This window comes from Eutrigla gurnardus, assembly GCF_963514095.1.
Source record: "Eutrigla gurnardus genome assembly, chromosome: 11".
Taxonomy (NCBI): Eukaryota; Metazoa; Chordata; class Actinopteri; order Perciformes; family Triglidae; genus Eutrigla; species Eutrigla gurnardus.
Window position 1 is genome coordinate 25,722,353 of NC_139925.1, and position 13,888 is coordinate 25,736,240.

Below are 13,888 nucleotides of genomic sequence, written 5' to 3' on the forward strand. Positions count from 1 at the left end.
GGGAGAGTTATCATACCGTACTGTGCGTGTGTGTCCAAGCGTGTGTGTGCGTGCGTGGAGTGCTCACAAGCGTGCGCTTGTGTTTAGGGCGGGGATGGAGGGCACAAAAAAAATATTTGCACCGGGGCCTATCACCATGATATACGCTACTGATTTCACTGATACTGAAAACATTCAATTTTGCCTTAAAAAAGTATTTTTCCATTTGTTGTTGTATTTTGCCGTTTCTGTGCGTACATTGAAATTGAATCCTGGCGGCGCCACTGCACACACACACACACACACACACACATACACAGAGCAACGGAGTGGGCTGGCTACGGGGCGGGGGGTGGGGTTTTGGGTGTCTACAGTAATATGGCTTATTAATTTCATGAGGTTATTTACTTACCCACGATGAAAAAAATAGCTCTGAATGAATAACAGCTGAGCAGAAGCACTTGTCGACCGTCGCGGAGAAATACGCGTCTGGTCTGAACTGGGGGGCAGCGGATCATGTGTGATTTTCGTGGCCGTGACGCTTTGCAGCAGCTGGTGTGAACCTAGCGTCATGCCGGCGTGAACCGGGCGGCCGCTGAAGCACCGCGAACGAAGCACGCTTCCTTTCGCCTTTGTTAACCGATAGTGCAGTTCAGACCAGACGCGAAGCGCCGCGATCCTGCGCGGCCGTCTCTCGGCGCAGCGAGCAGAGTGCCAGGGGGATTTGAATGGGACTTAATGTATCGATACTCATGGCTAAAAAATCGATACTTTCTGTGGAAACAAAATATCGATTTATATCGCAGAATCGATAAAATCACTCAGCCCTAGTGATAATATTGTATCGTGATTTAAGTACTGTGATAATATCGTATCATGATTTAAGTACCGTGATAATGTCATATCGGGATTTAAGTACCATGTTAATATCACATCGTGATAATATCGTGATTTAAGTACCGTGATAATATCATATTGTGATTTAAGTACCGTGATAATATTATATCATGATTTAAGTACCGTGATAATGTCATATCATGATTTAAGTACTGTGATAATATTGTATCATGATTTAAGTACCGTGATAATATCATATCGTGATTTAAGTACTGTGATAATATCGTATCGTGATTTAAGTACCGTGATAATGTCATATCGGGTTTTAAAGTGATGGTTCGGAGTGAAATGCACCCTAAGTCATTTCCACCATGACATCCAGCCAAACACCCCCTCAGAAGCATTTTTAGCGATGGTCAACATTGGTCAAGATAGCCGCTATCAGCCGAATGGCTTAGTACTGGCGCAAATGGTACAGCTTGTATATCTCATAAATTACCCCACTAATAATGCATGGAATGTTACCAAACTTCTGCAGTAGTACACATAGGGTCTGTTCTCACAAAAATGAGGCATTTGAAAGTTTGTAAGTACACCAGCAGTTTATTTAAAAGAACACTTGCCTGATAGCTTCTATCCTCTGCTGCTAACGCTACCGCTGCGTCGACATCACTTCTGTGTTTACCCAGATCTTTCTCGCGAGAGTATGAAAAAGTTTTGCTGAATTTTTATAAATGCTTGTATTATCAGGTCAACGCATTTTTATAAATGCATGTATTATCAGGTCAACACTTGTCCTGATAATACAAGCATTTATAAAAATTCAGCAAAACTTTTTCATACTCTCGCGTGACGGCATCGGCTGGGTAAACACAGAAGTGGCGTCGGCGCAGCAGTAGCGTTAGTAGCCGAGGATAGAAGCTATCAGGCAAGTGTTCTTTTAAATAAACTCCTGGTGTACTTACAAACTTTCAAATGCATCGTTTTGTGAGAACAGACCCTATGTGTACTACTGCAGAAGTTAGGTAACATTCCATGCATTATTAGTGGGGTAATTTACAAGATATACCCTCTGTACCATAGCGCTAGTACTAAGCCATTCGGCTGATAGCCCTATCTTGACCAATTTTGACCATCGCTAAAAATGCTTGTCAGGGGGTATTTGGCTGGATGTCATGGTGGAAATGACTTAGGGTGCATTTCACTCCGAACCATCACTTTAAGTACCATGTTAATATCGTATCGTCATAATATCGTGATTTAAGTACCGTGATAATATTGCATCGTAATACAAGCACTGTGATAATATCGCATTGTGAAATAAGCACCGTGATAATATCGTATCTTGATTTTAGTACGGTGATAACATCACATTGTCATAATATTGTATGGTGGGGCCTTTGGTGACTCCCAGGGATGCACCAAAGGCCCCACCATAATGCACAGGGAAGTAACAAACTGAACATCTCGTTTTTTTTCGTGCCTGTGAGTTTCATCTATTACTGGATTCCACTTCAAACTGCAAATGGAAGATAATGTGTCTTCGGTTGGAGGCTGTTGAGTAGCAGACAGACTTTAATAGGGGGGTGATAACAGATATTCAGGCTCGGCTCTCGACAGCCCTCCCCCATTCATATCCAACCAGGCCTGTGTTGTTTCAGCAAATTGAGGGGTTCTCCACCAGATGACACAGTTATTTTATTCCAACTCTCCCATCCTACCTCTCACACTCTGCCTTTGTCTGAAATTGCCCTCAGCAAATGAGACTAATAAGTCATTTTTCGACAGCCCCAAGCAGCAGGCAATGCTTAACTCTTTATGCCATTACCGCGGGAGAGAGCTGCAATTTGAACAAATCCTGTCACTGCCCAATTGTGAGCTCCATATTCTCTCCATATTCTCTCAGCGTTGGAGCAGATGTGTTTTCTGTGTATTTGTGTGTGGCACGTGTATGTGTCTGTACATAAAAGAGCTTTTGAATGATTACTTCCCAGGAAAATATATCACATGTTTTATGGGATTAACAGGATTTCTCACCATAAACAAACGTTCACACACAGAACTACAGCCATATTTTATTTTCATTCTTACGTGTTTGTTGCTTATGTGGTAATATTTTAGTCGTAGATTTTTTTCTTTTAGCTGAAAAAAACTTTTTTTTACCAGCCAAAAAAAAAAAAAAAAAATGCTATTGCAATTTCATATGATACCTTTTTAGCATGTCATCTTGGTCTATTGATTTTCAAACAATATTTTAGTATTGTGCAGTAATAATAGTAGTGAAACTAACTGTATGCTGGATAACTTGAAACGTAATGGAAAATAACAATTACAAAGGAATTAACAATAAGTAAAAAAAATAAACTTATGTTCAGTGTGTGAAAAGTGAAAATATTTCATGGCCCTCAAATATCATCAGATGTGTGAAGGTTGATGTGACAACAGTGACATGAGACCAATGCATCCAAAATGGTTTCTGCAACTTCAGCATAAAGCAGCCAAATGAAAGTAAAAGGTGATGTGCAGGGTGACTTACTCACCATGGATGGGGTTATGTCCCAGGGTCAGGGGGAGTGGCCTCTCGGGTTGAGCCTGCACATGCGTCTGTGTGCGCGTGCTGTGTGTGTGGTAGTATTTGGGCTTTAAAACATACGGCTGGTTCTGAGCTGGGTGCATGGCGATGGGCCGGATCCTGGAGGGAGAGAGAAACAGAATGTGTGTGTGTTCAAATTGAATGGTAACACAAACATCTCAAGAAATATAGACATATTTTCATGCACTACAAAATTAGGGGTGGGAGAAAGGTCGATAGAGCATGGTATCACAATGTTAAAACTGTATCAACACACAGACAGCAAGTATCGATCCTAAACATAATTACTTCAATTATAAATGATTATGTTGCAAATACAAATTAAACCTTTTGGTAACAGTTGCTTTTCAGTCCACTAGATGGTGCTGAGTTTTTTTCTGGTGTGCTCATGGGTAACAGGAATTTGGTCAAAACATAAATGCCGTGTTGGTCGGTCTGTCTGCTTGAATGACAGACACGTATTGCTTTGAAATGAGTCGTTACAAAAGAAAAATACTTGGGATCTGCAATCCCTGCACTGTCCTTGGATCCTCCAAAATAACATCACTTCTTTACGTGCTCTTAAATTGTTGGAGTTTTTCAAGACCGGCGAAATCAACCTCCATTTCCTTCTTATCAGCCTCTACCAGATGACTGGGCTTTAAGCAACATCCATATATTTAATGATGTTGTTGGAAACCTCACGACAGATACACAGACGTTTCTGAAAATGTGTCCTGTGAGTATTCATAACTTCTAGCAACTTGTCACTACTGACATATGAAATATTGTGCCAAACACACACAGAAAATGTTCAGTTTTACAACACTTAGACCAGCTTCACATAAATCCCAAGTAAACATTGTCAAGACTTTAATAGACCTATATTAGTATGGAACTAGGGCTGCAGACATCGAATCATTTTCTAATCGAGTAATCTACCGAATATTCCATCAATTAATCGAGTAATCGGATAAGTTATTTGAATGATTTGCCCGAATTAGCGTCTAGGCCTATTCTTTGAAAGAGCAATGTTGTTATTTATGAATGATGAGTGATACGTTGTTTCATTACCACATTTTCCCATCACTGTAACACTGGCACTTGAATCAGGCTCTTTAGAGGTCGCACCTAAAAAAAACTCTAAGTCTATTTGAGCCCTCTGATTCCAGCATCGGTTTATGTTTTAAGTCAGTGTGAATATATGTGTGCTCATCTGTGTTTGGCATCCACTAATATTAAAAGTAATGGTGTGAATGCCTGCAGCAGAGCAGCAACCTTACTGGATCTGGATCCATCTGGATTCTGGTGTGAAGCTGCTAACAAAGTCAGCTTCACAATTCAAGGTCAACTTTACAGCTAAGTGTTAAAGTCATCTTTAAAGCTGCATTGGTAGCATGATAGCGACAGTTGTGACATTGTGGTACTGTCCTGTTGCAAGGTAGCCCCGCCCTAAAGCATCCCCTGCGCCTGGTCTACGAAACCCAAGATGTTACTTGTGCTGCAATCCTTCCAGTGCAGCTCAACAACATACACAAATTCTGTAATAAACATGCTGTCACGTTTAAACTGACTCGATTTGTCCAACTCTGTCTGACTGCTGAAGCCTCATATTACCTTTCAATATGTATTTGTGCACAAAAAGCAATTAGGAGGAATGATTACAGCAAGGAAGGCCTGTTTCAATGTGCATAACTGACTCTTTTAACATTTTCATTATAAGCATTTTAGCAGAATTAAGCTTTGCCTATTGTTTGCAAAAACTACACATGGGAAATAGAAATAAAACTAGCCCCAACTTCCCGACAGTCTTTAGATGATGTTATTTCTTTACAAAATGTGCAAAATTCCTCTTGAAGGTGACTAAGAGATATGGACAAGAAGTCTCCAAAACTGAAAACAAAAGGTATTCATATTATTTAACACGATGGGGAAGGGAAATGGTCCTCCTGTCCGATGGAGGATATAAGGAGAGTGCTGGGCCACAGAGAGGAGACGATAACACAGAGGAAGAGTCATTTGTCAACGGGGCATATTTTCATCTCATTCATGTGATAGTCCCCCTGCCATAGTATAAATAAACAGAAAACGATAGCCTTGTAAATCACTTGGCTGTGACCCTGCAATGTCTTAAATAGACCTTCCATTTAGGTTATGGGACTATGTAAAGGGGATGCCACTCTCCTTTGTGATCAACATGTTTACATGTTTCATTGTGTGGGTAAGATGTTCATTTCTACTACAATGTCATGAAGAATTATTTTAGGATCATTATGAGTGAGTTTGTGTTCACGTGGTGGATATTATCAATGTCTAAACATGCGTGTGACTGCAATACTAGTGTGCACACTGGCATCTAGTGTTATTGGGGGTGAGGGCTGGTAGAACTATATTCAGACAGGGAAGAGGAGCATGGATTCGTTTTAAGGGCTGCAGTCTGTTTTCATTCATTTGTGCTACATGACCACCACAAAACAGCTGTTCAACCTTTCACATGGGATTATGATTGCATCATATTCATTAAGGACATTAACCCCCAAACTAGGGTTGCACGGTATACCGGTACTAATTTGGTACCGGGGTACTAAGCCATTTAAAACGGTACTATATTGCATTTGGACGGGACCGGTACTTGCAGCGCCGGCGGCAGCGCCGGCAGCAGCGCCCGCAACAGCGCGGCGAACTCGCCGCGTGACGTCACTACGTTGTAACTACAGCTGAGAGGACGAGGAGCGAGCCGCAGTTTGGGGGGATAAAAAGAAAAAGCAAGCAAGCCGGGGGGAAGTAGTTAGCAAGTTAGCGAGCAGCGTTGACGGTAGCAACAAACGGAGCAGGAGGAAAGCTTGGAGAGAGAGAGAGAGAGAGAGAGAGAGCGACAGCGCGAGAGAGAGCGCGAGAGAGAGCGCGAGAGCGCGAAGCACGGAGAGGAGAATGGCTGCTGCAACCGTCACCACGCCGCAACTTGTGGACAAACCAGCGCCGCAAAGTGCGATATGGCTGTACTTTAGCTAAAAACAAATGAGCAAGGCAAGGCAGTTAACGTCGATGCACCACTGTGTAAACGGTGTTTAAAACATGCATGGCTAACGGCGGAAAAACCTCCAACAAGCACCCAGACCTGCACACTGAGTACAGGCAACGACAGAACGGCCAGGAAAAAAAGCCACATTCAGTGCTAAAAGCAAGCGCCACCCCCCTTCACTCTTAAATTAAAAATTAGCTCCGGAAGAAAAAATAATAAAGCTGGTTTATTTATATTATTATATTTTATATTATTGTATTTATATTTTCACATTTTTTAAATTGTGTGCATTAGAAAAGCTTGTCTTTGTGGTATTTTATTTTATTTACTGATTAATATGTTATTGTTCTAAGATTTTCTATTAAAATAAAGTCAGTAATGACATTTTTTGCATTCTCTTTTTATTTGAAAAAGTATCGAAAAGTATCAAAAAGTACCGAAACACATGTTGGTACCGGTACCAAAATGTTGGTATCGTGACAACACTACCCCAAACCAACCCAAAAGCTGGAAACCAATATAAATGGGTATTCAGTACTGTTGTTGGGAAGAAGCTGCTCGCAAGTAAACTTGGGACTTTTTCGTTTTGGTTGTCCACAGAGCACCTTTTAATAGAATATTTTTCCGTAGCTAAAAAAAGCTGAAAACACAAATCTGACATATTTCCACCTCATAAAGCTGACAAGGTGAACATGTACAGAGTTACCAATATTGTGTTTGTAAGCAGTGATTATGTATTTACAGAAAGTGACAGTTCTGTAGCAGCGCTGTCATGAGTGAGCACTAGAATCACAAAGAACATGGATAATCCGGACGCCTTCTCTGATTGTTTGACTGCTTTTCCAGCACATGCTGGATTCCAGTACATACTTATCCTGCTAACATGCTAATGCTACTCAGGTTGATCAGTTGTGTTAGAGCGGAAACTAGCTACATTTTTTACATGCTACTTCTGCTAAGACGCTAATGTTGCTAAGGTTGATCAGTGGTGTTAGTACGTTAGCTAGCTAAACTGTTGATATGCTACTTCTGCTAACATGCTAATGTTGCTAAGGTTGATCAGTGGTTAACAATTATTTTAAAAAAGTCTACTGAGAATGTTACTACTTTATGGTCATTAACTCCATCATTGATTTATCATTGTGAGTTATAAACAGGAGAAAACTGATGAAATGAGCTGCAGAGACCAGAATTCAGGAGGATTTCATCAGTCCAGTCAGGGTGTGTTTTGCTTCAAAGTGCATTTTCCACGGCGCTGCTAAAAGTAGATGTAACCTCATGCTCAACTCAGAGGACACTAAGGTTCAGTAGAGAAGATGGGATACTTTATATTTCTCTCCAAAAAAGACCAAACAGCAATTTTAATTTTTTTAGCAAACAGACCAAACAACAACAAAAAGTAACATTTCATTAAAAACAAACCATAATGACATGATAGTCAAAAAAAGTAAATACTTGAGATTAGTCACACGAGTTTAAGGTTCCCTTGTGCAGAGATCTCAGCATGAACCAGCCCTCTTGTCTCATTGAAAACCTGGCCTTAAATAGGCCCTGAACTCATCACCCTAATTGGAAGAAACCAAAATGCAAATTTAATAGGGGTGCTTCAGTACATGTATGAGTGAAATTACTTATATATATTTATACCCATATAGACTAGTACTCAGCCTAGAAACTAATTGACAAATGATATTTTAATTAATGCTAAATAATTTTTGACAGAGTCAAAGTTAAACATAGCAGCTTAAACAAACACATTACCAGGTTACCCCCTGCTAACCCGGAGCATTTAGTAAGTAGTGAAGTAGTATTAGTTAAAGCAAGCAGACCATTCGTGCCCATACGGACAAACAATTTAAAGACACGACAGCGGCCCCTGGTAAGACAAATGAGACTCAATACAAATAAACAAAACAGTCAAAATGAAAGCAAAGTGTAGCATGATTATTTGTAACACATGAAATGGGCGGATGAATAAGGTAAATGGAAAAGAGATGCATTATTGATGATCGCTAGCATTTGTTGACGCCCGCTGCAGCGTTGATGTTTATCAGCTGCACGAGTAATGGAGGTGCAATATGATGTATGAACCAGTTAACATGAAGGATGATAACAGACTATAAACAGAGAAGAACTTACTGCATATTTAAACGTAAACACAACATCTTTTAATGAAGGCAGCGCATCGCTGCCATGACGGGGCTGCTCGTCCCGTCACAGACAAATTAATATTATGTTATATTCCTATACTGACATTTTGATTTATGAAGATATTATCCATTTCAACTTGTTTTCACTGTTTTTCTGCCACTACAATTCCACAGGGTATGTGAAGTTTTCTCCAAAATGATCTATGACTGACTACATATCCGGCAGAGAAGGAGCAACATTAGAGTTTGATAGTTTCTGACTACCTGACACAAAGTAGTTTCCTGTTGGACAGGAAGCACAGTGGCTTTATCAACGTTTCACACTGAACAGCTGCTTTCTTTACTGAAAGACCGCTACCTACCTTTGATGGATGTTGGACGAAGTGTATGCCTGAGACTGTGTGTGGCAAATACAATCCACTCATTATTTGGTAGATCCAGATCTACTCCCAAACTAACTCTCGTTCCACTGTGCAGTGTACGTAACTGTTACATGTTGGGATGCAGGTCAGTCTTTAAATGTACAGTACAGTACCATCCAGTCCACTCAGTATTTATTTCTTTTCACTATTTGTTTTGTTTACAACTTACAGAACACTTGACTAGTAAACAGACTTTTCATTTCTTATTTTATTTTCTTATTCGTATTCTGCTACTTCTTTTAAACTAATGTAAAACAACACAGTCAAATTCCATATTGGGCCAATTCTCCAACTAATTCATGAATTTGGAATTGTTTCATTGTGTGAAGAAGGCCTTGTGCTTCACCGGTTGAAGAGGAGGTTTTTTATACTTAGAGCAAAGCTGGGAAAATTTAGAAAAGCATGGGGAAAAAATGTGTCCTACAATTAAAAACGTATTTATTTCAGTATTATTACTTTGATCTAGATGTTTAGGTCAACAGTTATCCATTTTGTACAGTCTGTAATCGAGTTAAAGATTGTTAATTAAGATTGTTTTGTTTTTTCCTACACAGGGGATATGGCTCTTCAAATCCACTATTGGTCGACTAAATCTGTGAGATGACACTGCTTGCTTTCTAACTTCACCGTTTTGTCTGACTACATCAGCTACAGGTCAACCTCCACTAAATTACTAATATCTAAGTGTTGGAAGAGTCATGTTGATATAGTTGGGTTGTTTCAGGATTGATGTTTTAGTCAGTGACACATTCTTGGTCCTGAGGCAGGCAGCCTCCAGGGAAGGAAATGAAGTCAGTGCTTTGTTCTGGGTAACAGGTTGTCCTACTGGTTGACTGAGGACTGTGTTGTACCCAAACATCACCACTTTTAACTCTATTTGGGGTAATGAGGGAGCCTGGCGATGTGTCAAGGTGTACCCCAACTTTGCTTAATGTCAGCTTGGATCTTTCACTAAACAGAATACAGAACTGTCCCTCCATCCATCCATCCATCGTCTACCGCTTATCCTGTATTCAGGGTCGCGGGGGGGCTGGAGCCGATCCCAGCTGTCATTGGGCGAAGGCAGGGTTCACCCTGGACAGGACGCCACTACAGAACTGTTTTACCTAAATTCAACCAGCATGTCCACATCCCCACCAGGGGAAACAATACCTTGGATCATGTTTACACAAACATTCCTGGCAGCTGCAAGGTCCATCCCAACTTTGGATAATCAGACCACATTTCCCAGCTTCAACTGCCAACTTACTCCCGGCTGATTAAAAGCATAAAAACATAAGGAAAACCACTTAAATTGTGGACGGAAGAAGCTACAGCAGCCCTACAGCACCAGAAAGCCTGGATGAAAGAGAGGGCCCTATCCAGAACAAGAAAGCTGCCTTTCAATCAGCTGACAAGGAAACACACAACACAACCAAGATATCAAGAGAGACTGGAGAAAGAGCTCAACACCAACTACGCCAAAGAGATGTGGCAGGTGATACAGAATATCACAAGCTCCAAAAGCAGGAGACCCCTTCATCTGTGAGCTAAACAACTTTTACTTCAGTCAGTTACCGTGTCTTCCCCACCTCTGGAGGACCAATCACTGTCAGTATCCACACAGGAGTGAGTGGAGACCCTGAATCCTGATGGCACCCAACCCCACTCTGATGAAGTTCTTTGAGAAACATGTTCTCCAACACAACTTAACCAACATCTCATCCAGCCTGGACCCTCACCAGTTTACATACAGAGCCAACAGATCCACCTACATCAGAATGTCTGCTTCATGATTTCAGCTCTGCAACTGGTTGTTAGACTTCCTCACAACAGACTCCAGGCAGTTTGGAGAGGTACTGTTGAACACCGGAGCCCCCCAGGGCTGTGTGCTCAGCACTCCTTTTTGCTGCACCTTCCACATTATTCATGCGAGTTTGGTCACAGGATCAGTTGTGTTTATTTGTGTGGTCATTTGTGTTCACATCGCCCAGACTGGGCATTGCCGGAGAGGAGGCGGGGCCGACAATGTGTCATAATTTTAGTCAGACAACTCACGTTTAGAATGTTTATTGTAGCAACAGAACATAGTTAGTTTGGCGTCTAGGCTCCGGCCTCATCACTCCCCATATCTGATTACATAGAGATGATGGGAAGTGGTGATGAGTAAATATCTTAACCCCCCGGAGCCTGCAGGTGGATGCTGGGGAGGTGGAGGGTTAGCAACAAGCAGACAGCTATACTGACGTGGCAGAGGCACCGACAGCCGAAAGGGGAGACGGGAAATGTAGTTGTTTAAATAAACCGCCGAATGGGGAGGATGTGAAGGAAGGATATTATTGGAGCATGAGGCATGTCACATGAGTATGACGGAGCAGCTCGAGTTGTCTCCTGATCTACATCACAGGCTTAACTCCATTTATGGCCAAAATAACCATGATTACTGCTTTGGACATGTTGTGAAAATGCTTGTTTTGGCAATGGCCTTCCGCTCACTCAGAGCTAGGCTATGCTAACACCGTAGCTGCTCTGTAAACACTGAAAATAACGTCAGCATAAATACGGCAGCAACCTTGTTGTTTGTATCACAAACAATCTCTGGGTTATACTCATAGTTTGGTTTGGTCTCTGTATGAAACATAAGATACTATCGCAGAGCTCCGAGAGACCACAGACTGCTACGCTGTGTTTCCCCCCATTACTGATTCAAGGAGGATCTCAACGACTTGGATTTTGGATATTTCCATCAACATGCTGCTACACTGAGCTGAACAGCAGACAGCTGTTTGGAGTCTACATTGACCAATTGGGCCAATCGAGGCGTTCGGGCCTTTTTTATTATGTCTGATGTGACTGCACATTCTCCGGTCGTCTGCTGTGGTGAAAAGAAACAACCAACAGTTCACCACAGCAGGAGTCCGTGGCATTTCAACTCGAGAACTGATTACACTGATGTTTATCATAATTATTATGACTATACGAATGGACAGCGCGTGATGCGCATGGTGGGAGGCGGCGCTGCTTCTGTCATTGGGTTGTCAAGTGACGAAACTTGCACTGCACCTCGCCTTGGCGCATTAAAGGTGAGGAGAGGAGCTCATTTGATTGGTGAAGAATCGGCTGTGTTAATCCCAGTCCACGCCTTGTCTCTTCCTCGTCTCCCACTCCCACTACGGATCCTACCGTAAATCCTCTAATATAGACCCAGGCCTTTATTTACTCAAGCGCATCGCGGCCTAGGCCTTTATTGGAAGAATTAGAGACAGGCCCCTATTTCTATTTGAGCAAAACGGACTACCAGTAGAATGAATAAAAACGAGATTTTGTGTCTATTTGAACCTATAAAATACTAGGTGCTCCGCAGCTGTCATATTACGGTAAACAACGTTGTGGGCTGCCACTAGGAGGATGATTGACAGGCGCTCTCCTTCATACAATCACGCGCACACTTCATGGCTGCACCTGATTGGACGATCGCTTTCACAGCTATCCTGTCTGCTCCCGGATTTCAAACCGACCAACATGGCGGCTCGTTTGGAAACGTTCTCTTATTTTACGACAATAGTTCACCAAAATGTGTTTCTGAAAACATTTTATGCGAGAAATAAGCTATGCAGTTTCTGAATCTGTCTTTATTTTAGATCGACAACAGTCAGTTCAAAAGATTTTCCAGAGCTTTCAGGAGGCGGCAGCGCACCGTCTCTCGACACTCGCCGTCAGGCGAATGCATTGCAGGGCTTCTTACATACCGTAAATCCTCTGATATAGCGTCAGCCAAAATCTCCGCGACGCGAAGTCATTGCAGGCTGACAATGGATGGGAAGCGTGGAAATAACCCTGCCTGTGGACACTTGCCCCGGCCTCCATTAGAGATCGGCCGTTGTTTACCTCCGCCGACAGCGAGACCGGCCAATGTTAGAGACCGTAATAGAATACAGGCCGGTATTAGAGGATTTACGTTAATTAACTTTATATTGGTTTTAGTGCTGAGAGACATTTCACAACTATTCCACAAACTGCCATTAGACTGGATTGTTTGACCGTGTCTTTGTCGTGTAAACACTAATGCTATCTGATGCCTCCCAGAAAAGGATGCTAAATGACTTTGAACGCATCGCCGAACCGCCTCCTATGTTCAGACCGCTGTTCAAAGCCGCTCCCCCAGAACACAAAACGAATGCTTGAGATCGGCAGAGTGCAATCAGGAAGTCAGCATTGACAGACAGGCAGTCTGTCCAATGATTTTCTATGGCCCAACATTTTTGATTGGACAGTCCTGCCCAATCTGGCCACAGATTACTTTTTGAATTTTTTTTTTTTTATGTCGGAGCATTTAATGTATTCATTCCTATGTGTATGTTACAAGGGTTTCAAGTAATATAACAGAAAGTATTTCTCAATAGAATTAAAATGTAATTTGAATTTATCAAGAAAATAAGACATTTGAAGATGATGCCCCCTTATTTTTTTGTTATTATGATGTGAGCCTTTGAATTGATTTGTTCTTTTAGTTATTTTCCATCTTGTGTTTCTAACATGTAGCATGAACTAGGGTCGATGATATAGTGTTTCAGCAACAACATCTCAATGTGATGATCAAGGGCCGTGTGATGTCTGCAAATTACCTCAAACACGTCATGATACAACTTTGTTGCTGCTTCATATGAAAAGAGAACTCACATGTTTCTCATTATCTATGATCAGTGTTTCCCATGAATGAGCTACAGGCCAGGTCGGCCTACAGTTTCATAATGCACTGGATATATGTTTACACTTCTCAACAGGTGGGGATTCGACCTGGTGGGTCAGAGACGGCTCCTCGCTGTGGGACGATCCTCTCACTGGTGCTGGCTGGCAGATTTCCTCCATGTGTGTCTTAATAATAATAATAATAATAATGGATTGGATTTATATGGCGCTTTTCAAG

At 41.7% G+C, this 13,888-nt stretch overlaps 1 protein-coding gene across 6 annotated transcripts in view; it reads right to left on the reverse strand.

Annotated features, from left to right (window-relative positions):
* Positions 1-13,888, reverse strand: part of ltbp1 (latent transforming growth factor beta binding protein 1) — a 142,219-nt gene that overhangs the window by 98,118 nt on the left and 30,213 nt on the right. For all 6 annotated transcript variants that reach the window (XM_084021602.1, XM_084021603.1, XM_084021601.1 and 3 more), the window contains exon 4: positions 3,357-3,508. In XM_084021602.1, coding sequence (XP_083877728.1) covers positions 3,357-3,508 — 152 coding nt within the window. The remainder of the gene's footprint in view (positions 1-3,356; positions 3,509-13,888) is intronic.